Source organism: Urocampus carinirostris, chromosome 10 (genome assembly GCF_059441175.1).
Source record: "Urocampus carinirostris isolate Australia breed hairy pipefish chromosome 10, RoL_Ucar_1.0, whole genome shotgun sequence".
NCBI classification, from domain to species: Eukaryota; Metazoa; Chordata; class Actinopteri; order Syngnathiformes; family Syngnathidae; genus Urocampus; species Urocampus carinirostris.
In genome coordinates this window covers 12,474,421-12,498,943 of record NC_142358.1, presented here as the reverse complement: position 1 = coordinate 12,498,943, position 24,523 = coordinate 12,474,421, and the positions used below count along the sequence as shown (strand labels likewise).

General features: G+C 38.7%; 1 protein-coding gene across 3 annotated transcripts in view; it reads right to left on the bottom strand.

Annotated features, from left to right (window-relative positions):
• pitpnm3 (PITPNM family member 3) overlaps nt 1-24,523 on the bottom strand; it is a 161,381-nt gene that overhangs the window by 130,976 nt on the left and 5,882 nt on the right. For 2 of the 3 annotated variants that reach the window (XM_088345163.1, XM_088345164.1), the window contains exon 2: nt 2,610-2,705. The exons of the other annotated variant lie outside the window; for it this stretch is intronic. In XM_088345163.1, coding sequence (XP_088201289.1) covers nt 2,610-2,705 — 96 coding nt within the window. The remainder of the gene's footprint in view (nt 1-2,609; nt 2,706-24,523) is intronic. 3 annotated transcript variants of the gene reach the window in all.

Genomic DNA, 24,523 nt, shown 5'->3' with positions numbered 1-24,523 from the left:
GAATATACATATTTGCATATCATATTACAAGACAATAGGAAAACAATAATAGAAATAAACCATATGTTGGTAACAAGTGTATAAATTATATTAAAGAAATAAATTAATAGGGAAGAAGAAATAGGAAAATATGCAAAAAAAGAAAACAGGACTAAAAAGAAAAGTAGGGGGAAAGAAAGCAAAAAAGAAATATGGAGAAAAATAAACATAAATAAAATAATTAAAGAGAAAAAAAGACAAAAACAAAAAAATGTAGTTTTTTCTTTTTGTTCTTTTCTCTTTATTTTTTCTTTTCTTATTTCTCTTCTTTTCAAAAGTAATAAGGTGCGTTTCGGTTACTTTTAGTCTCCGTATTTTGTCTTCTTCCAATGTGCTTTTAGCATTCGTTTTTGGTGGCACGACAGAATATAGCGACATCTGGTGGGAAATTTATAATAAATAACCTCAACCAGCTCTTATCCAGCTCTATTTTGTCAAAGTCCGAATACTATGGTCCAGGAAAAATAACACGCGGAGAGACATCGGAATGTTCTTTCGCCTCCATTCTCTATACAAATAAGCATGACTTGACTCAAACTATTTTAAAACATCTTGATTAGCACAAAAGAGGACAAAATACAAATAGAAATCTGCTGAATAGCTTTGGAAAAATGTGTTTACTCTCCCACTGTTCACCCTAATCACAAGACCACTACTGCCAACTACTGGAGTGTGGGTGCAATTACTTTTTTCTAAGTCAAAACAAAAAGTCAAAGGGTTCCATGCAGCCACCTTGGCATCGCAACATGACTGCCTTAGTCGATGATTTTTTTTGTGTGTGTGTTTTTTTCCCCAAACAACTTCCTTTAACTGCGTCAATAATCGTCTTAGTGCGTTCCAGACTCATCTGATGTGCAAATATCCCACGAGGATAACCTTCTGTCTTACAGCTGGCGCCAGCCTCCCTTTATCATTGTCCAAGTGAATCGTTCTTCTCGACGGTGAACTGAGTTTAATTACCGGCGGTGTCGCTCCCTTTGTCTTTGTTTATTGGCACAGCAGTCATTAAATGCGCACCCAGGGGGTCAATTTTACTTTGTCTCGGTTGCCGGACAAAGTTGAAAAAAATCTACGAGGAAGTTTATTTTATTATGTCCCGGATGACTTAAAATGTATTTTCCTGGCAACTCATTTCAAGGAAAATGGAGATTGTTGTATTCCACTTTCGAGGAAAAGCAGCCAAAAAAATTGAAATAATCAGTGTGGAATTTTTGTTTTGATTTTGTTCTCTCATTTGATATTGCACAGTTCCGTATACATGTTGTCATTTTCTGTCTTATTTTACTGTACATTTTTTCTTGCTTTTCTATAAATCGTCCTCAATGCTTTCGGGTCCATACTGCAAAAATTCAAGTTATGAAAAATTGACCAAAATAGAGTAAAATAAGTAAAATACTTAAAAAGATTTATCCGTTTACAGAAAGCTTTTCTGTAGCGAGGTACTCTTCTTACACGTTATTGATCGATTGATTTGGGCAAGAAACTGAATTCCTAATGCCCCCAATAAACATATAGGCGCCTTGCATGGCTGACTCCCTATTGGTGCGTGAGTGTGTGTGTGTGAATGGGTAAGTGTAAAGCGCTTTGGGAGGTCTTCATTGACTTGAAAAGCGCTACATAAAAGCGGACCATTTATCCTATCCACATGTGACTGAAATGTCTTAAATAACATTCGGTCATGCTCCCGAAATAAATCCATAATTAATCAATAAAAAGATGTGAAAAATTAGGAAAAAGAAAAGGAAGAGTGAAGAGCAAAGAAAGAATGTCGAAAGAAGACATACAGAGAAAAAAATGAGAATAATAAGTTGAAAAAAGCAAAAGAAGAAAGAGAAAAGGAGAAAGAGAAGAAAGAAAAAGCCAAATAAAAATGGAGAAGAAAGAAGGACAAAGATGAACAAAGAGCAAGAAAAAACAAAAAGTAAGAATGAAAGAAAACTGACAAGGAGCATAAAAAGGAAGAAAAGAATTGGAAGAGGAAAAAAGAAGGAAGATAAAGACAAAGCAAAACATAACAAGAAGTAAGAAGAAAAATGAATGAAATGAAGAGATAAAAATGAATAAAGACAAAAAGAAAGCAATAAGAAGAAAGTAAAGGAAAATAGTAAATGGAAACAAAGGTATAGCAAAAGGAAAAATACCAAAAAAGAAAGTGGAAAGGAGAAAAGAGAAAGAGAATAACAAGAAAATCACAAAGAAAATGAAGAAGGAAGAGAGACAAAGAAGATGAAAAGGAAAGAATGAACACAAAAGACGGAAAGAGGAAGACAACAAAAAAGGAAAATATAAAAAGAGAAGTAAAAGACAATTAAAATTGAGAAGGAAGGAGAAGAAAAAGCGTAGGAACAAAAAAAAGAAGAACGATACATTTCAGATCCAAATTACGCTTCAGATTTGGGAAGTCAAACTGAATTTTGCCATTCATCTGTTGGCTATTAACACTTCTGTGGTGCTACTGCTACCTGATCAATTACGTAGTATACATTATTTGGGGTTTGAGTGCTACAAACCTTTAAAAACTCACAACATGAAAACAAAATTAAATGAGAGAGAAAAAGTATAACACCCACCTCGGGCGTCAAAAAACTCTTCATCGGAGCTGTCGATGGATTCTTGCGCAATATTCTGCAGGCACCAGTGGGGGGCGCTGTGCTTGCGTGACGACCCTTTGGATTCACAAAAGCACAAATACACACGTATTCAATTTGTATCGATTGAGAGTCTAAAATGTGTTTGGTATAAGTTACGGCTGTCAAAAAAGTCAAACTCCAACACCATTAAAGTCATGTTTAATCATTAAAATCCATCTGTTTCGGGTATCTTTCATTTTACTTCATTCATTTTCTTGTCCAGTAAATCAATTAACTACTTAAACTTTAACATTGAAGTTAAAAGCTCAATGATGGTTTTTAAGGGCCACTTTTGAGATCGGTGCTAAATTAAGTGTTGGCCCCCCGAGAACTTTTTATCATATTGTCAGACGACAATCTTAAATCTAAAAAAAATGAAAAGAATCATCAACATGTGAGACAATATCATGAAGTGGAACCAAATTATTTCAATGTTTTGATTTTAGTGCAACAAACTGAAAACGAGGTGCTGCAAAAATATTGGCCACCTGTTTTCTCAGCAAACTGACTCTAAATGTGAGTGATCTGCCTTTATATAGCGCTTTTCAAGTCAATGAAGACCTTCCAAAGCGCTTTACGATGTGATTCACACTTACCCATTCACACACACACTCACACACCAGCCATGCAAGGCGCCTACCTGCTCATCAGGGGCATTACGGAGTCAGTGTCTTGCCCAAGGACACTTCGACATATAACAAGGAGGGGCCGGGAAACCTGCGACCTCTTGAGACCCAAGACGAGCGTTCTATCTCCAATTAGTATTTTTACTATTACTGTAGTTGATTTTTTTGTAATATTTCTGGTGTAATATTTTTGTAATAGTATTTTTCTATCTTAGTATTACTGTAGTAATATTTTTGTAGTATTTCTATAGTGCCTTTTTTTCTTATCAGAATTAAGACAAAATAATAAATTAGGTACCGGTTTTGAAGCACTAAGTCCAATACAGTGGAACCTCAGTTTTCGAACGCCTCTCAGTTCGAACAAATCGGTTCTCGCTTCGCTTTTCGTTCAAAAAATCGGAGTTCGAATGCCGGTAAGCTAGAGTGCGATGCTGAGCGGCGTACGGGTGTAGATCGTGTAGATTGCCCCCACCCCTCGTGAAGAACTGTTACGACGTGCGCGCGCACTTCTTTTCGCTTTCGCTTTTAATATCGGTGAACAGAGTGTTTTAGCCCCTAATTATGCCTCCGATGAAGGTCGGTGCAAGCAGCAAAGTTGCTACAGGTGAAAAAAGAAGAGTAGTGCGTACAACTATTGCATTTAAGAAAGAAATAATAGCAAAATGAAGAAGGTGTGGGAGTTTCCCTTCTTTCGAGGGAATAGAGCATGGCTTCTGCAGACCACCACAAAGGTAAGAAATCCTATTCATAATTCTTTTCTTTATCCTTTAACCGCTCACCACTTGTTGTGGAGACCCGGGTGCTAAATGACGTGTAAACGACCTGATTTTTTTATTTTTACACGTTCATGTTAGCGTAATCTTTTGTACGGAAGATTACGCTAATGCGAACGTACGATTAGCCTGAGTTAGCTTCATGTTTACGGTCATGGTAAACATTCAAGGGTGTTGGAACGGATTAAAACGATTTTACATAACTTTTAATGGGATAAACGATTTTCCGTGATTGACCAAATCGGTTTTCGAACAGGGTTCTGGAACGGATTATGGTTGAGAACCGAGGTTCCACTGTATTTAGTTTTAGAGTTATCTTGTTATAAATTTATAGTACTTTTGTAGTGTTTTTGGCATCTTACTGGATTAGTTTCACCCTTATCCTAGAAGTTCCCTGATGACTTGTGTATGATCCCATATAGATCTAAGTGTCTAACAATGGCAAATAGAGGTCAAATGTGTGTCATTGACTTTCAAGTACCTGCTCTGTGAAGGACTCAGAGGAGAACAGACAGCATTATGAAGACCAATAACACACAGAGCAGGTCTAGAATGAAGTTATGGAAAAGTTCAAAGGAGGAATATTTTGCAAGGTTTACTCATCTCCCGGAGCACTGTGCAAGCAATAGCATCCAAATGGAGAGCATAAAACCACTGCAAACCTATCAAAACCTGGCCGTCAGGTAAACTTTCGGCCCAACCGAGGAGAAAACTAATCACAGAAGAAACGAAGAGGCCCATGATCGCATTGGATGACCTGCAGGCAGGGCAATTTGTGCATAAGACAACTATTAGTCGTACTCTGCATAAATCTGCACTTCAATGGAAGATTGGCAAGAAGAAAGCCCTGAAATAATACCATAAAAAAGCCCATTTGGTGTTTGCAAGAAGCCACATGGGAGGCACAAATAACATGTCGAACAAGGTGCTCTGATCAGATATGACCAAAGTTGAACATTTTTGTCTGACTGCAAAGATTTCTGTTTGGCGTAAGAGTAACACTGCACATCACTCTGAAAACACCATCACCACTGTTAAACATGGTGGTGGCAGCATCATGCTCTTGGATTACTTTTCTTCAGCAGGGACTGGGAAGATTGTGAGAGTTAATGGAAAGATAGATGGAGATAAATGGAGGGTGATTCTTGCAGATAATTTGTTGGGGTCGGCAAGAGACCTGATAATAGGGCACATGTTCTCCTTTCAACAGTAGAGCGGCTTTAGACATAAAGCAACATCTACAATTGAATGGATTAAAACTAACAATGTTTAAGGTGTTATAATGGTCCAGACCTCAACTTTTATAAAGCATTTATAGAAAGATCTAGAAAAATTATGTGAACAAACGGTCACCATCAAACCTTGAGGAACTGTTGTGTCAGGAAGAATGGGCAAATATTAAATATTATGTGTAAAACTTACAGTTAAATAGCCAAAAAGACTCGTGGCTGTGAATCCAGCAAAAAGAACAAAGTATTAACTCAAAAGCGGCCAATATAATAACACCTACTTTTTAATGATTTTTTTTTCACGTTTGTGTTGTTGTTTATTCTTAGAAAATATTTTGAGCGTTTTATCTATAAGTTTGAGGCCTGAAATATGACAGTAGGTCAGAAAGTCTTTCCCTTCGCATGGCACTGTAACTACTTGATCTTTAACGTTGATGTTAAAAGCCAATTGATTGTTTCTTGAAGGGCCACTTTTGAGATTAGTGCTGATTTAAGTTTTCTATATACAGTCCACGATCATAATGGCATACGTGCTAAAAATGTTAGCATTCGGTGCGGATTACAATTGAGATCAATAACGAGTGTTTGGCTTTGAAACGAATGAAATCAAATCAATATTCCGCACTAGCTCTCGTGATCGTTCTTTTTGATGAATATCCGCACGTCCGCCGTGATTTCTCGGCGTGTTGTCGTGAAAAGAAAAGCTGGAAATAAACTAATGCTTTTCAACGTGACAGATCATTTGTTATCATGATGGTCATAATGGACCAAAAATAACACACAGCGGGCACTTTCCATTGATTGCCTGCAGCACGCGCACGCACGCACCGCTTACATGAAAACGCTTCCATGCACGCTAGGGACTCGTTCGGTTTTCAAATCAAACAAAAGACACACAACACAAAACAAACGCTCGGCTGGTTGCAAAATATTGGGAACAATGATGCGCAAAGGGCTGGACGTGTATTTCGAGCGGTTCAGGGAAAACAAAATCGGATTTCACTGTTCAACTAGTGCGGTTTGACAACCGGTGTGCTGGGGCCAAGAGAGAGAGGAAGAGAGAGATAGAAAAGGGAGGATTAAAGAGAGAGAAGAAGAAGAGGGAGAGAAAGAGAGAGGGAAAGAGAGAGGGAGAGAGAGAGGGAGGGAGAGAGAGACACAGTGAGAGCGAGAGAACCAGGAGAGAGACAGAACATTGAGAATTAGAGAGAGAGAGGGGGAGAGAGAGAACAAGGAGAAAGACAGAAAATGGATAATTAGAGAGAGATGAAGAGAGAGAATGAGAGAGAGAGAAAACCAGGAGAGAGACAGAACATTGAGAATTAGAGCGAGAGAGAACAAAGAGAAATACAGAAAATGGAGAATTAGAAAGAGATGAAGAGAGAGAGAGAGAGAGAGAGAGAGAGAAAGAGTGAGAGAGAGAGAGTGAGAGAGGGAGAGAGAGAGAAAACAAGAGGGAGCGAGACAGAAAAGGGAGAGATCGAGAGAAATGTGAGGGAGAGAGAGTCATAAAAGGGAGTATTAGAGTGAGTGAGGGAGAGAAAGAGAAATGAACGTGAGAGAGAGTCATAAAAGAGAGAATTAGACAGAGAGAGGAAGAGAGAGAAAGAGAGAGAGAGAGAGAACAAGAAGTAGAGGGACAGAAAAGGGAGAATTAGAGAGAGAGAGAAAGAGAGAGAGTGAGAGACAGAAATTAGAGAGAGGGAGGAAGAAAGAGTCAAAAAACAAGAGGGAGAGATTCAGAAAAGGGATAAGTAGAGAGAGAGAGGAAGACACGGAGAAAGAAAGAGAAAGAGATAACGAGAGAAACCAAGAAAGAAAGAGAAAAAGAAAGGCAGACAGAAAGTGAAGAATAAGCGCAAGAGAGAAAGAGAAAACAAGAGCAAAGTAGGGTTACATAGTCTATGACTAAAAAAAAATCAGTTTACTCGAAAATCACAATGACCCAGCACTGGTGAGTTATTTTCAGAACTGGTCTAAGGGCACCTCAGCTGTCCTCAGGGGGCACCCTAGTGCCCGTGGGAACCACGTTGGAGACCCCTGCCATAGAGGATCATATTAAACGTTCTAATCTGATCTAATCTGGAATAATTTCAATGTTTTCGGAGGTTTCTTCTTAATCTCAGGTGATTTTAATTGCGGGGATCCTTAAAAAGTTCCTGCAAGCTTGCTAACCAGCTAAAAAATTTTATCACCTTTATCAAAGAAGAGAAACCTCCAAAAAACACACAGGACATGTGGCCCTTGAGGGCCCCGGATGCCCAACTCTACATTACACAATACAGCAACATATAGTGGTCAAATATTACTCACTGTCCCTTGAAAAGGAAATACCCCAGAGAGCTGAAGTCTATGAGCCCAACGTCAGAATCGATGAGATGAGGATGATGACGACAATGCTACTAGTGAGCCCGCAAATCTCGCTTTTATTAGCTCGCCCTCCAATTCCAATCCAAACTCGTGGCAGCCGGCACAATCGATTGCGGCAGTCGATGGCAAGCGGACTCCGGATTAATTTGTCCGGCGAAAATGTCAAATGAGTGTCGCGCGTGATCTCAAACTGACAGACAATTTCAGCAAACGTTTACTGTAACGCAATTACGCAGGACGTCCTCACGCTAGGAACACAACGGTGTTGTCTTTTGCGTGCTATCGCTAATGACGTCGCAACGAAGGTCACGGCTGCTTTCTGTTCTCTTTTTCGCGTCATCATTTAGGGCAAGTGTGCACAATCGTGGATTCACTTCGAGAGAAAGAAGTCCACCTGTTACAACTCTTTCACATTGTCTAAAACTGAACTGGTGGTCACCAATGGCAAGATGTGGAAAAAATAATGTTTAGTTTTCCATGGTCCAAAAATGTTTGTGAGTGTTTTTTGCTATTTTTTCCCTTTTTTTATTTTCTTTGTTATTGTATGTGTTTGTCTTGCTGTCGGTCACCCCTCTTGAGGAATATGACCAAGGTAGATAGATAGATACATAGATAGATAGATAGATAGATAGATAGATAGATAGATAGATAGATAGATAGATAGATAGATAGATAGATAGATAGATAGATAGATAGATAGATAGATAGATAGATAGATAGATAGATAGATAGATAGATAGATAGATAGATAGATAGATAGATAGATAGATAGATAGATAGATAGATAGATAGATAGATAGATAGATAGATAGATAGATAGATAGATAGATAGATAGATAGATAGATTATGATCAAATTTAACAAGGTACTAGGTAAGGCTTTAAGCTATTGTCTCACCTGTTTTCAAGCTAATATGCACAAGCTACACTATTTTGCAGGAATTTGATTGCAAAAAAAAAAAAACAAACGAGAATAAAAACAGCCCAAAATGCCTGCAGGTCCTTTACCTTTGGAGCCAGTCAACATGACTGAAGGAAGCCATTTGCCACCTGATTTTCTGCAAGACTCAAATTTAAGATTCTGAACCCTCTAAAGAGTTTAAAATTTCTTCTTAACCACGCCCGTACAGCCCTTTGAGACCTCTTGTGATTAAGGGCTATACAAAAAAACACGATTTGACCTTGTTGCAATATTAAAATGTAGCTGGAGCTCATTTGTGCCCAGAATATTCTGTAATAACAAAACTTCAAAGAGACTGCTCATCTTAGCTCAAGCGTTTGATTTACCTGTCTCACAACCCAGATGCAAAACAACAAGTGGAGAGGAGAAAAAAGGCCATCCTTCTTCATTTGGTGACCCTGACGTGATTTGAACCTAAAACATTCTGAGTCTTGCAAGAAGATCCCATAAGAGGATTTGACTCTCTTGCTATGATTCTTGTTATCCTTTCACACGATTCACCAACAACTTTATGCGTGACTCTGCTTGTCCATCCAGGTATTAACCATGGTAGAGTATTTTTTTAAAATTTTGGACTGTTATCCAAGTGTAAGCAAACAAAAAGGGTTTTGGGACATTGCGGCTTGTATGTGCCACCACTAGTCTACCCATGAGATTGTGATTAATACAATGTTTGTGCAATATGAGTTGAGAGGTAGAATACACCTGTTTTAATCTGTCGTGCCCCAACTGTCATCACTATTAAATAAAAATATTTTTAAAAGTTCTTTCCCATTTAACCTCACAAACTGTTGATTTTCTTTTTCAAGATCGCTAAATTTTCACATTATATTCTATTATATTAGTATTATTTTAAAATTGAGTATGTAATGTATTAAGGCAGCATGGCAGTAAAGTGGTTAGCGCGTGTGCAGCACAGTTCTGAGGTCATGAGATCGAACCTTCCTGTGTGGAGTTTGCATGTTCTGCCCATGCTCGCGTGGGTTTCCTCCGGGCACTCCGGTTTCCTCCCACAGTCCAAGAACATGCATGTCAGGTTAATTGGCCGGTCAAAATTGTCCCTAGGTGTGAATGAGCGAGCTAATTGTCTGTCTCTGTATACCCTGCGACTGGCTGGCAACAAGTTCAGGGTGTCCCCTGCTCACTGCCCGAAGAAAGCTGTGATGGGCTCCGTCACCCCCGCGACCCTACTGAGGATAAGCGGTGCGAATAATGGATGGATGGAATGTATTACTGTGCTGAGCAGATGCAGGGTGAGGCACGCAATTCTCTTGCTTCGCGGCAGAAGGTGATAGTGAGACCAAGGATTTTGATTTGGCGCAAACCTCAGCCCCCAAAATTAGAATCTTTATTACATGGACTTTTTTCTTAATGGAAGATTACTTACAGTCGTATGCAAAAGTTTGGGCTCCCCTAATCATTTTCAAGATTTTCCCTCATAAATCATCGGTTGTTCGGATCAGCAATTTCAGTTAAATATATCATATAGCAGACAAACACAGTTGATATCTGAGAAGTGAAATGAAGTTCATAGGATTTACAGAAAGTGTGCAATAATTACTTGAACAAAAGTAGGCAGGTGCATACATCTGGGCAGACTTGTTGTTTTATTGATTTGAATAACTTTAGCACTGATTATTGGAAAACAAAATTTGTTTGGAAAACTCATTGACCCTTGAACTACATACACAGGTGAAGCCAATCATGAGAAAGAGTATTTAAGGGGGCCAGTTGCAAGTTGCTCTCCTCTTTGCATCTTTTCTGAAGAATGGCAACATGGGAGCATCAAAAAGACTGCCAAATGACCTGAAAACAATGATTGTTCAACATCATGGTATAGGGGAAGGATACAAAAAGCTAGCTCAGGGATTTCAGCTGTCAGTTTCCACTATGAGGAACATAGTGAGTAAATGGAAGAACACAGGCACAGTTCTAGTTAAGGCCCGGAGTGGCAGGCCAAGAAAATATCTGATAAGCAGAGGCGAAGGATGGTGAGAACAGTCAAACTCAACCCACAGACCAGCTCCAAAGACCTACTACATGATCTTGCTGCAGATGGTGTTACTGCACAACGTTCAACTATTCAGCGCACTTTGCACAAGGAAATGCTCTATGGGAGAGTAAAGCAGCAGAAGCCTTTTCTGCGCACATGCCACAAACAGAGTCGCTTGAGATATGCTAAAGCACATTTGGACAAGCCAGCTTCATTTTGGAATAAGGTGCTGTGGACTGGTGAAACTAAAATTGAGTTGTTTGGACATAACAAGGGGCGGTATGCATGGAGGAAGAAGAACACAGCATTCCAAGACAAACACTTGCTACCCACAGTGAAATTTGGTGGTGGTTCCATCATGCTGTGGGGCTGTGTGGCCAGTGCAGGTACTGGCAATCTTGCTAAAGTTGAAGGTCGCATGGATTCCAGTCAGTATTAGCAGATTCTTGCGAACAATGTTCTGGAATAAGTTGTGCCGGGGCTGGATACTTCAACAAGACAAAGACTCCAAAACTGCTCCAATCCTACTAAGGCATTCATGCAGAGGAACAAGAACAATTGTTCTGGAATGGCCATCTCAGTCCCCAGACCTGAATATTATTGAAAATCTGTGGTGTGATTTAAAGCGGGGTGTCCATGTTCGGAAACCATCAAACCTGAGTGAAGTCGAGATGTTTTGTCAAGAAAAATTGTCAAAAATACCTTCAACCAGAATCCGGACCCTCATTGGAAGCTATAGGAAGCGTTTAGAGGCTATTTTTTTCTGCAAAAGGAAGATCTCACAGCCGATATCACTGTGTTTGTCTGCTATTTGATATATTTAACTTAAATTGCTGATCCGAACAACCAATGATTTATAAAGGAAAATCTTGAAAATGATCAGAGGTGCCCAAACCTTTGCATATGACTGTATCTGTTGATGCTTGTATTCAAAAGGAGCAGCGCATATAGTTCATTAACAAATTAAAGGTGGTGTCGGTAACTTCAAAATATTTACTTGGTGACACCGTCTTCTGGCTGAAATCATCATTGCAGCCTCTGTCATGCTCCCTTTGTTGTGCGTGAAAGTATGTGAAATTCTTAGACACGCGTGAATAAACGCTTCCTTTTTCATCTTTTGGGGGATTTTTGTAGGCATTTGGACTGTAATTAAAGAAGTCCTTTTCTTACTTACTGACATTTTCTTCCTCGAATAAAAGAAAATCTTGAGCACGTCGTGAAATCCCCCAATGCACTAGCCCCCTCCCCCTCCTTTCCTTCATGCGACATGTGGAACACCAAGGGTAAAAGATAAAAGCAGATAGGTGCAATGGAAAAATATGTTAAAAGGCTCTTTGAAATCAATTGGGCATTGTTAACACAAAATTGATAGAGAAAATATTGAATTTAAACTTTTAGGGACATCTCAAACTACGCACCTTAATGATAAGATGTTACGTATTTATATTACCGTTTTGCTCTGCCACTCAAATGACGAATAAGATGTAGGTTAATTTATCTGCAAACTGACTGTGCATCACTGCACGTCATGGGTATAAAAAGTGTTTTCTTTGTATACATTTCTCCATGTTTTTTCACAAATTATTCCCAGAAGTAGCTCTCAGTGTCTTCCAATGTCTTCATAAAGAAGGCTCATCATACCACGTGACTAAGCAGCCGAGCAGATATGGGTAAAAATAACAATAATTTTGAAGTTGTTTACGTGCTATTCTCTGAAGGTCAAGGAAAAGCAGAAGCTTGGGCACTCAGTTCCAATCAATGTGGGAAGGTAAACAATACACCCGCTGCTTTAAACTCAACACTAGACTCCCAGAGTGGATTTGCATCAGTGAATCCAGCAAGTGACGAAAATCCTCTCACCACTTGCCGCATTTTCACCTCATCTGCCCACTCACTGACCCGCTTGCCCATCAATCCATCCCACCATACAGTCATCATCCGTTTTAGCATTCACAGACCTCCCACCCACTGATGCATTGCCAAACCGTAGAGGACAATTCTTCCACACCCACAAACCAATCATTCACCTTTCGATCGTCAAGCCGATCAAACTACTCGTCCATTCTTTGCTATCGACCAACCCAGACTTCATCCTACCTATACACCATTTATCCACACACCATACTAATCTTCTCAATCCACCAAAGCAAACCAAATTACCCTTCTCACCCAAATTACCCGATTTAGTTCCCCAGATGTCAAGACATCCCCCTTTTTTTAGTAATGTAGCCCTAAACCAATGGTTCCCGAGGTCAACCTGGGCCCGTACCTTCAGTGAGTCGTTAAAAAGGTCAGTTTTCGCCAATAATGTAGTGCTAGACACAGCTTTGAATGAAAAGAAATACTCAATTTTAGTGGCTCGTGTGCTCTTGCTTTTCATTTTTGCACAATAAATAAAAATGTGGTTAGCACTAGAAAGGGTCTTTCTTATATCATGATTAGCTTCCAGACTGTTTCAGTGTTTGTCCTTTAATCTCATTGAGTTGAAAACCCTACCTCACACTTGGACATTGTAACTAAGGGAACATAGTCATCAATGGCTGATTTGGCAAGTTTTAGGAACAGTTCCAACACCCGGCACCGAAAGGTGCTATTTGACTTGTTCCAATTTTGTTGTCGGATGGCTTCTGAACGACAGAGTTTGATGAGTTGTTCATTTGTGTCAATTTTGCCGCGCATTGTGTTACGATTTAATCCAAAAAGGATCTTGGACCCAGGGTTCTTCCTTTCCGGACTATTCATGGTGTCAAATAGTGGTCAGTGTTCTACATTGCTTCTGGAGTCTTTCTTTGATATCAGCTTCTCTCAGATCGAGGCTGTCAAGTGCTGGGAAAGCAAGTTATCATTTCCCACTCGTTCCTCCCATACAGCCAACTTCCCCCGGATAATGTTGACACTTGTTCTTTTCTTCAGAAAAGACAGAAAAATATGTCATTGTTACTCTGTTTAAGACATCGTGTCATGGACCACCTGGAGAGATGTTTTTAACTCTCTGCGGGTCTGAGGACCCCACTTTGAACCATTCCCCTAAACAATGTATTTGGTTAGATACTGAAAAAAACATTTACCCAAAAAATATTTTACATAATCTGAAAAAGGGCAGTGGTTGGCGCATCCGCAGCACAGTTCTGAGGTCATGAGATCCAAACTTCCTGTGTTGAGTTTGCATGTTCTCCCCGTGCTTGCGTCTGTTTTCTCCGGTCACTGTGGTTTCCTCCCACATTCCAAAAACATGCATGTCAGGTTAATTGGCCGGTCCAAATTGTCCCTAGGTATGAATGAGCAAGTGGCTGGCAACCAGTTCAGGGTGTCCCAAGAACAGCTGAAATGGACTCCAGCATCCCTGCAACCCTACTGAGGATAAGCGGTGCAGATAATGCCTGGATGGATAAATAGCCCGAAAAAAATATTTGGGGTTATAAAAACAAACATTAAACAAATTTCTGTATATCAATTTTTTGTGTTGGTTCAAACCAAATGACCTGTTGTTCTGTAGGCCATTATAAAGAAAAGTATTTTGGGGATTTAAACAAAATTACCCCATTTTCAGAGGTGTCGAAAGGGTATTTGGGGTATTTGAGTTATTTGGTACAACGCTGGGGCCATTTTCTTTGGTAGGTTTGAAAAGATCAAATTTGGGTTTCGTTTTGAAAATAAAAAAGTCTGATATTTGGGTTTTAAAACAAAAATAAACATTTTGACTGAGTAAAATGACCCAATTTCTGAACGAATTAAGCCAAAATGTCAATAGATCTAGTTAATTTTTTTGCATGGCTTTTCTCGGAGTTTAGCCTTCTGAACTTAAGGTTCATTTATTGTGAACAATATTCCGCTAACAATTTCCCAAACTTTTTGGGGCCTAAGTACACGTTTATCATAAAAACAAAAATTCTCAAGGCACACCTCCTGTCGAAAATGTTTAAAAATTCATTCCTGGCACCAGCCTCATGTTTTTTTTTTTTATTATCATATTGCCCAAATCGACAATATAAATTTTTTCTCCTGATTTGTTGTCATCGTGTCTCAGGAGTTGAGGTAAGATCGGGCCTAAAAAAATCCAATTACATTTACATTATTTTAATTACGGCAATCCTAAATATATTTTCCTATACTACCTCATGAGCTGATAATGAGTTAACAAAAAGGAAAGGAAAAGGTCATCTGCTGCCACCTACTGATAAGGATGAATGTTTTTATTGTTTGTTTATGTTTATATGAACTTAAGAAATTTCCTGCGGCAAACTAAACAAATGTCTCAGGGTACACTAGCGTGCCCCGGCACACTGGTTTAAAATCACTGGTCTTTATAATAATAGTATTTTAAAATCGTTTCTGTTTATATTAACATCAAATATACATCTTACAGTGGCTTTTCTAACCACCATTTTTCAAAACTGAATTAATCTATCCGCTGACATGTCCGTCCTTTCATTTACCACAAGTCCACCCATCTCCCATCTCACAGCCGGCAGTTATGTGGCTTCCCTGGCTGTCGCCTTGCCCCGACAGCACGGCCTCACCACGGCAAACAATCATTACGTTTCAATTACGTTCTTCGTGTCTGCTCAAACACAAAGCGGCAAAGATCACGGATGGAATGCATTAAGTGAATGGCGCCCGCCGGTTAAGAGGAACAAAAACACACACCGAACCACTCAACATACATGACTAGATAATAATAAGCGCCGTCTTGCGGAAGTGCCGCGTTAGCATTCAGAACACAGACGGGGAGCTTTATAGGCGCTGCTATTTATAGCCAGCCGCATAACGGAACAACAAGTCCATCCCCTTTGATTGAATTGGAAGACAACTCAAAAGGTAAACTTCCAGAGTGATGGCCTTTATTTTAATACGAGGAATTTAAAATGCTCAGGCCTGGAGCTGTAACTCACACTTGTAGAGAGAATTGCTTTAAATTATATTTATTTGGTTTGGAATCAAATTCGATGGTGCTCACGGTTTCCCAAAGGAATTAATTTGAAATAGCCTTAGATTGTGTCTAGCGTTCATCATTAGGGGAGCAATACTCTAAACGCATTGTATTTCAAACTAAATTATCGATTTTGGAGTTTGTGGATATGGATAATGATTGATCGATCCAGAATAAAAATAATATAGACATACAAAAAAATAATGCACATGGTTTGATTCTCATAAACTGTTTTATTTAAGTGACAGGGAACATTAAACAAAAGAATAAAGAACATATTTAACACATGCACTTGCAGTGTTAACAATGAAGGAGGGGGAAACATTTTGGTAACAGGTGTACCGTACTGGTCGATAAACCTGGTTTTAAGATAAACAACTCATTTAAATGATCATGAATTATTTTTATAGTGTCAGCATTAAATATTTGCTTAAAACACCAAAGACAGGTTTTCTTGCGTACCTCTGAGAACAAAGATGGCCCCTCGGGGGAGGGCTGTGTGTGATAGCATATGGCCTTACGGGAAACTGAAGAAAAGTACTTTCTTAACCTTTTTGGCAATTGACCTTGAGGCTTCTCTAATCCAGACGTCAGGGACAGAGAGAACCACTGGCTCTCCAAGGCTCATGGCTCTGGGTTGGCCAGGCTCCAAGCCTGTTGACCTCAGTCGACTATCTTAGTGCCTTCCAATGTGGCCCCCCCAGCCCCATCCCCACAGAGGGGAGCTTCTAGGCAGTGGGAGCACTGGTAGACGAGAGGAAGAAAGCTGTTTGCGCTTCTCCTTTCAAAGTGACAATGTCACAGTCATCAAAGCAGGTTCGTGATTGGTGAGTTCCTGTTGATGCTTAACAAAATAAAGTTCTCCAATTGGATGAATATCAATATTATAATAATTGTAAGTGTTGATAATAGGCAGAATTGAATTCCTTTAAATCAAACGTAGTTGGGGAAGCATTGATTACATTTCAAAACCATATGGTATGATATCTAGAGCTAACATCAACTTTTGTTCTTTTATATTCAGGGTTACACAGTAGAAAGACCGATAATTGGCTTTGATATTCAGCATATTGGCAGATAATAGCATCAACCTTTATCCAGCACAGTCAGATTTAGAAAAGTAACATAAAAGCTATTAAAAAACTGGGAAAAAAAGGTTTTTTATTTTCTTCCCTTAATTTATAAATAAAGTCTATGTGCTGCTCCTTTTGAATTAAAGCACTAATAGATAGGTAATCCTACATTATGGAAAAAAGGTCCATGGAACAAAACAAAAAAATGCTAGATATTATGTGTGCGCCAAACAAGAATTTTGGTCCCACTATTGTCCTTGACTATGAGGCAAGGAATTTGGGTACCTCACTGTGTATCTGCCAAAGTGCAACACGGTAATACATTAAATACTAATTCTATAAATAATATTCATTATGGGAAGGAAATATTTTGACAAAAACCTGATTTGAGCATTAATGATCAATTAATTGAAAAAAATGTGAGTTTAATAGTCACTTGGTTTTGTTGACATTCAGAAATTAATTTAGGGATTTTTAAAACTAACAATGGTAGTAAAATAGATTCAACATCCTACTTTCTTTGAATACCTTTCAACGACACTTTACTGAATATTCACGAGAAAATATTGAACTTTAATGTCAAGTTAAGTTGACGGCAAGATAAAAAAAGGCTACTCCCTGAGGATAAGCGATGCAGAGATGGATATGGATATGGAGATATTTATAAGATTATATGAGATGATATATATATATATATATATATAGATGAGATATATATATATATATATATATATATATATATATATATATATATATATATATATATACATATCTCATCTCATCTCATCAGCCGTACCGCTTATCCTCATTAGGGTCGCGGGGGGGCTGGAGCCCATCCCAGCCATCTCCGGGCAGTGGGCAGGGGACACCCTGAATTGGTTGCCAGCCAATTGCAGGGCACACAGGGACAGACAACTCATTCGCTCATTCACACCTATGGACAATTTGGACCGGCCAATTCACCTGAAATGCATGTTTTTGGAACGTGGGAGGAAACCGGAGTGCCCGGAGGAAACCCACGCAAGCACGGGGAGAACATACAAACTCCGCACAGGAAGTCTGGAGCTGGATTTGAACCCACGACAGGTTCCCATGACATGAACTGTGCCGCACAAGCGCTAACCACTGCGCCGCCGTGCTGCCTATATATATATATATATATATATATATATATATATATAGAGAGAGAGAGAGAGAGAGAGAGAGAGAGAGAGAGAGAGAGAGAGAGAGAGAGAGAGAGAGAGAGAGAGAGAGAGAGAGAGAGAGAGAGAGAGAGAGAGAGAGAGAGAGAGAGAGAGAGAGAGAGAGAGAGAGAGAGAGAGAGAGAGAGAGAGAGAGAGAGAGAAATACAAGTAGTGCGTCTTTGTGAGAGGTATCTGGAGAGATTATGCAAAAAAATATGTAGTATTTTCTCCCATTTTGTATGTTTTAGAATTTGGGTATCCTTTTAAATAAATGTCAAACAGTAAAATAAGACTAACTTAAAGGGACAGTGTGTTTTATTTAGTGACTCCTAACAATAGAAAACGTAATTTATTGAACAAATTAAAAGAATATTGATTTAAATAAGCAAAAATACATAAACTATCACATAAACATGCATTTTTTTAAATATTTGTAAAAAAAATGAATTTATTTTACAGCTGACATAATTGTCTGCCATGTTGTTGCTACAAGTACCCAAAAAGTGGCCGAATAATACATACTGTCCCTTAGTAAAATAAAATAACATGTGGTTTGAAGTGAATAATTATACCTGTAGGTAATGGCATCCTTAACTACTCTTAATCGGGGAAAACCAACCTAATCCGTAAATCTATTTTGTCCCCTTTCATTCGCTTAAATCTGCAAATGTATTTAGATGACATCTAATCAGCAATATTTCAGCGCACATGCAGTCGAAGACTTATTTCATTTTGGCGGGGTGTTCACCTCGGCCTGGTAAAAGGTTGAAAGAGACAGAAGAAAATCAATGCATTTGTGTTATGTACTACGGCTGTCCGTCCCAGGAGCAAGTAATAAGTGCAGATTTTATCCGGACCCCCTGCAGCCGATTCTTCCCTCCGCTCTCGCCTTGCAGAAAAGGTCAGAGCGCAAATGTCACATGAGGGGAAAGGCCAGTCGAGCACGCTAAGAGGATGCTGCCTTGCCCCAGGGCAACGAACAACATCTTTGATGTCATGACAACGACGCTGAGCATCACTTGAACAGCACCGGCGAGCCAGTAGTTGCTCGACGGCAACAGGGCACTAGGGGTTTGGCGGATCGATCCAAATATCGATATTTTCGATACCAAGCAAGAACTCTCCACCGATGTCCTCAAAGCCCCGCTTCTATCTAATGATAGCGCAGTCCTCCTCTCTCTCACCTAGCGCCCTTGGCAACTCTCTTAGTCAGTGGTCGGCAATTATTTGGAATCACGAGCTGGAATCGGTTTTAAAAATGTGCCCAAGGGGCCATCCAGGAAGACTATCCCATTTGTTCAAGTCAAAGTCAGCTTTATTGTCAATTCTGCAGCATAAACAGAGAATTTAAAATGATGTTTCTCCCAGCCCTCAGTGTTTAGAACAGGCGGCCCGCGGGCCGGATCAGGCGAAGAGCAAGAGAAAAACGAGCTGCAGGTTGAAATATGTCCACTTGATGTTGCCAAAGCCAGGTGCTCAACACAATCGATGTACCTGCATTTCTTTCTTTCTCTCTCTCTCTCTCTCTCTCTCTCTCTCTCTTCTCTCTCTCTCTCTCTCATCTCTCTCTCTCTCTCTCTCTCTCTCTCCTCTCTCTCTTTCACACTCTGTGTCACTCTTTTTCCCTTTTCTTTGTTCCTATTTGTCTCTTTCTCTGTGTCTTTTTACCTTATTTTGCTCTTTCTTCCTCTTCTCTCTCTCTCTTGCTTTCCCTTTGTCTCTTTTGCCCCTTTTCTTTTCTATTCTTCTCTCTTTCTCTCTATTTCTCTTTGGATTTCTCTCTCTCTTTCTCCCCCCTCTCTCACTATTTCTCTTTTTACCTCTTGTTTCTCATGCACTCCCTTTCTCTCTCTCTCTCTCTTTTTATCTCTCTCTCTCTCTTAGAGCGCTCGTCTTGGGATCAAGGGATCCCAGTTCGAATCCCGACTCGTCCGTGTTACATGTCGAAGTGTCCTTGGGTAAGACACTGAACCCCTAATACCCCCAATAAACAGGTTAGCGCCTTACATGGCAGCAAGGCCGCCATTGGGAAATGTGGAGCACATTGTAAAGCGCTTTGGGAAGTCATTGACTTGAAAAGCGCTATATAAATGCAGATCATTTCATTTCATTTTTCTCCCTCCCTCTCTCTTCATCCCTTTCTCTCTTTCTTTGTCCCACCCTCTCTACTTTTCTCTCCCTCTCTTTCTCTCATTTCTTTCTTTCTCTCTCTAATCTACTAGTCTAGCCCAATCGTGTGGCCCCGGAGTTAAAATAAGTTTGATATGGTCTAGAACAGGGGGTGTCAAACTCATTTTAACTCGAGGGCCAGACAATAGAACAAACATTCTGTCAGGGGCCGGACTAGATGATTAAAGAGATAAAGAAAAAGAGAGATAAAGAAATAAGAGAAAGAGGGAGGGAAAAGGAGAGAGGGTGGGACAAAGAAAAAGAGAGAGTGAGAATGTGCGAAACAAAAGAGATAAAAAGAAATAATGAGAAGGGGGAAAAGAAAGATAGGTGGAAAGAAAGCCAAAGAAAAATAGAAAGAGAGAAAAAGAGGAGACAAAATAGAAAGAGAGGAGAGAAAGAATGGGAAGAGAAAGAGAAGGGAAAAACAAGAGAGAGGAAGAGAAAAGGAAAAAAAGGAAGAGAGAGCATAATAAGGTAAAAAGACAGAGAGAGAAAGAGACAGAGGAACAAAAAAAAGAGAAAGAGACAGAGGGTAAAAGAGAGAGAGATAGAGAGAGAGAGATAGAGAGAGAGAGAGAGAGAGAGAGAGAGAGAGAGAGAGAGAGAGAGAGAGAGGAGGAGAAGGAGAGAGAGAGAGAGAGAGAGAGAGAGAGAGAGAGAGAGAGAGAGAGAGAGAGAGAGAGAGAGAAATACAAGTACAGCGTTTATGAGAGGAACCTGGCTTTGGCAACATCACGTAGACATATTTCAACTTGCAGCTCATTTTTCTCTTGCGCTTCCCTCAGCGTTGCCTCGCGGGCCGGATACAATCCCTTACCGGGCCTGATCCGGCACGCGGGCCGCCTGTTTGACACCCATGGACTAGAAGATTCTGGTCTAGAAGATTTTAAAAAAATACACTATTTAGGTTAAGAATAAATATATATGAAGACATCTACATGTTATATTTATTTAGATTTGTTTTGAAATAAATCCGTTTTGAAACCTTCACAATTAAAGCTAACCAATATATTAAGTCCTTGTTTTAAGCACTACATTTCATTTTAGTTAGTTAGTATTTAGTTTTGTAGTATTACTGTAGTTGTATATTTTTAGGTATCGTTCAGTATTTCTGGAGTATTTTGTCGTGTTACTGTAGTTTTTATTTTCGTTGTATTTCTGCAGTAGTATTTCTTTAGTATTTCCACAGTCGCACTTCTGTAGTATTGTTGTAATTCTCCGTAGTAGAATATTGTAGTATGTGTTGAGCAGGTAACATGTTCATTTTGCCTATTTCTTCTCAAATCGCTCATATTAAAACTGTTATGCACTCTACCATAAAGCTTATTTCAGCATAATAAGCTTTATGGTAGAGTGCATAACAGTTCTCAAAAGTGGTTTATATACGGTGTGCATTACCGTTCGATTACATTCACAAAGACGGAATGGTTTAAGTTGTATTACATTCCCAACAAATCCAAGACAAAGTGGTTTTGGTTATATGTTCGCCATTAATTTCCTGAAAAGTGATATAAAAGTGAGATAAAACGAGGTGAAAGTGCTTATAGTAGCTAGGGGATGCAAATCTGGGCAGGGATGCATTTCTCGGCACAACACCAGCTCTCAAACGGCTCACTTGCTTTGATGCATTACATTACGAATTATTATGTTGTATAAAGAGGTTTTGAAAAAAAGGAAATATAAAAAGGGAAAAAGACAGGTTTGTGGTTATCCCTTTAATCAGTATATTACCAATAATAATTTAATGCAAAAAATGAATTAATAATCTTCTACTTAATTATATTTGCAAGTATTTTTTCCTTCTACAGTGAACATCCAAGCTACTTAATTTTTGAACTTTTTTTATAATAAACCTCATTCATGTCGAGCAACTCAGGATCTCACAACAAAATGTTAATTAACAATATATATGATATAAGGAAACACATGTACAATATAACATGTTAAACGACATAAATAAACACGTTTGAAAAAAAAGTATGGTGTAAGATTTTTTTTTGTATTTTGTAAGGGAAAATACGACAGTGTGTAAGGGCATGGAGCCGTGGAACTTGACAGGTATGTAGTATTTCTGCAGACTTTTTCTGAAATATTTCCGTAGTTGTTTTTAATGGTATTTCTGTCGCATTTCTGTAGTAATTTATAGTGATTCTAAAGTAGTGTTTTGTAGTATCTTTCTTCCCGAGCACAAAGCGGCCCACGGGCCGTAGTTTGCCCAGCCCTGCTCTAAGCTCTAAGTAAATGACAGGCACACTTTTACTGGCATGCTGCCAAATTTACGTGAGCACCTAAATCAGAAGCTAAATACGAGGGGGGCAAAGCGTAGAATGGACTCTTTTTTTCAACAACAGAAAATTACGATGCCAAGTATTACTTGAGTGGTTTACTACTGTGTCAAATTGACATAAACATGAAAAAGATTCACCCTACAGAGAGCAGCAAGCTGCAACCAAAAATGTAAAGGTGCTACTGTTCCTGAACAAAAACTTGTAAATCCGTTCGCACTATGGCTTGTTTGTTAATTGTATTGGTTTGACTCTTGTGATTCTCGCTCTGTAACAATTGTTGAAGACAAAGAGAAAGTAGTTCATTTTTTCAGACTTTCAAATTTTTTTAGAAAGTATTGTTCACGCTATTTGCACTTTCTGACTTTATTTTCTAAATGGAGTGCAACGGAAGGTATAGTTGGCATGTTGACATTTATATCTGTATTGTAGTTACATTACTGCCTCTTTGATTTGACTCTCTTGGTTTCTGTTCAGAAAAAAAGATGTAAAGTAATAGAAATATCCATCCATTTATCTGCACTGCTTATCCTCACTAGCGTCGTAGGGTTAACTGAATTATTTCTATTCATTTTGAGTACGGTTTGTATTGAGGGTATTCAATAAAAAAATAAACCTTTTCAGTGTCTGAAATATTTGTGCTCTGTTTATCATAGATATAAATTAACTCAGGGAGGCGGTTTGAATTGTTCAATGAAAGTGATATTTACAAGAATGAGGTATTGGTATTGGATCGGTATCGACCGATACTACCATTTTTTTCTGTGGATTAGCTCGAAACTAAAATCCCCAGTTATTCAGGTAAGAACTCAACAACACCAAAATACAACAATAAGTTCGTACACTGAAATAATAAGCTTTTCTTAATTTTGACCTTTGTGTGAAATGTTTCCTTTTAGTTTAACATAATCAAGTTAAATGGTAACCGGTGGTAACAAAAATTGCATTTATGTTTTGCCATCGAGTGAAAAATATTTTGACTGGTGTGACTGTCACTATATAACACTAGCATAGATGGATGAATGGACAATCGTTAATTGAAAAGCCAATGAAACTGAAACCGTTATTGAAATCCTTAACCCAGATTGAAAAAAGTAAATTTTCAATGCGAATAAAAGTGCTTTAAAATCCTTCCTAAAACATAATTGCATATTCATAGTTGAATATGAACCCCTTAACAATCTGCCCAGTTAAAAAATTATGTATCTTTGCTTCAAATCCTAATTTAAAAGCTAAAATAGCCCTCAAAGCCTGACGTGGTCTTGAAATACAAAGCCTCAATTTGAAATTATAAACCTTGTTAGAGACCTACTTATCAAAACGACAATTTTAAAACCTTTATCGAGTAAAATTTCTAAACATATGTCTAAATGCCCTAACATGGCATCCAACAATTTGTTGTAAACCTTAATTTTACAGTAAACTCCCATTAAATATTTTACACCTTGTACAAAACCTTACTGTGAAATCCTTTAATTTATCAAAACACACAATCAACAGTGAATAAAAGAACTAAAAACCTATAAATAGCTAAACAAGTGTAAGGGAAATTATAGTTTGATCATAGTTTGAAAGGGCCTTTGTATGATTTTATCCTCAAAAGTACCGTATTGCCAAAGATTATTTCCAGGTGCTGTTTGTATTCTTGCAACAAATGTATCCGCTTGGGGCCCGCTTACTATTAATAAGGATAACCTTTGCTTTAGTGCCGGGAAGCCTGCTCAAGAGCTTGCCTCCCTTTCCACGTTCCTTGACTTTACAGTGACGCATTGTACCCTTTGTGTTACAGAGTTTCACTTTTCTTACTGCTCATTTATTATGCTCGCATGCTAATTTCCCTTCGGGGATGAATAAAGTATCTATCTATCCATCTATCTATCTATCTATCTATCTATCTATCTAGCGACCAGCATTATTCACTTCATTTAAACATGTGATTTCTGTCTAAATTAATCAGATTTGTTTCTTGTATTCATGTGATATCCCTTAAGCCAATCAGAGGCGTTGTTCTATGCCTGTGTTTTCAATAAATGTGTCTCTAGCCATTAGGGGAGAGTGATTCCTTCCTGAGCCGATTTTGGAAGCAGATCTTGGAAGCAACGTTTAGCGTTCTGAACGCCTACATTTGATGGGCTATCAAAAACCTCATCAACTCAGAGTGTGTTTTTTTCTTTATCATAAAACAATCTCGAGTTTTAACCTTGACAACGAGCCATTTCAAAATGTTTTGTCAACCGTGATTTAAAATTATAACTCTCG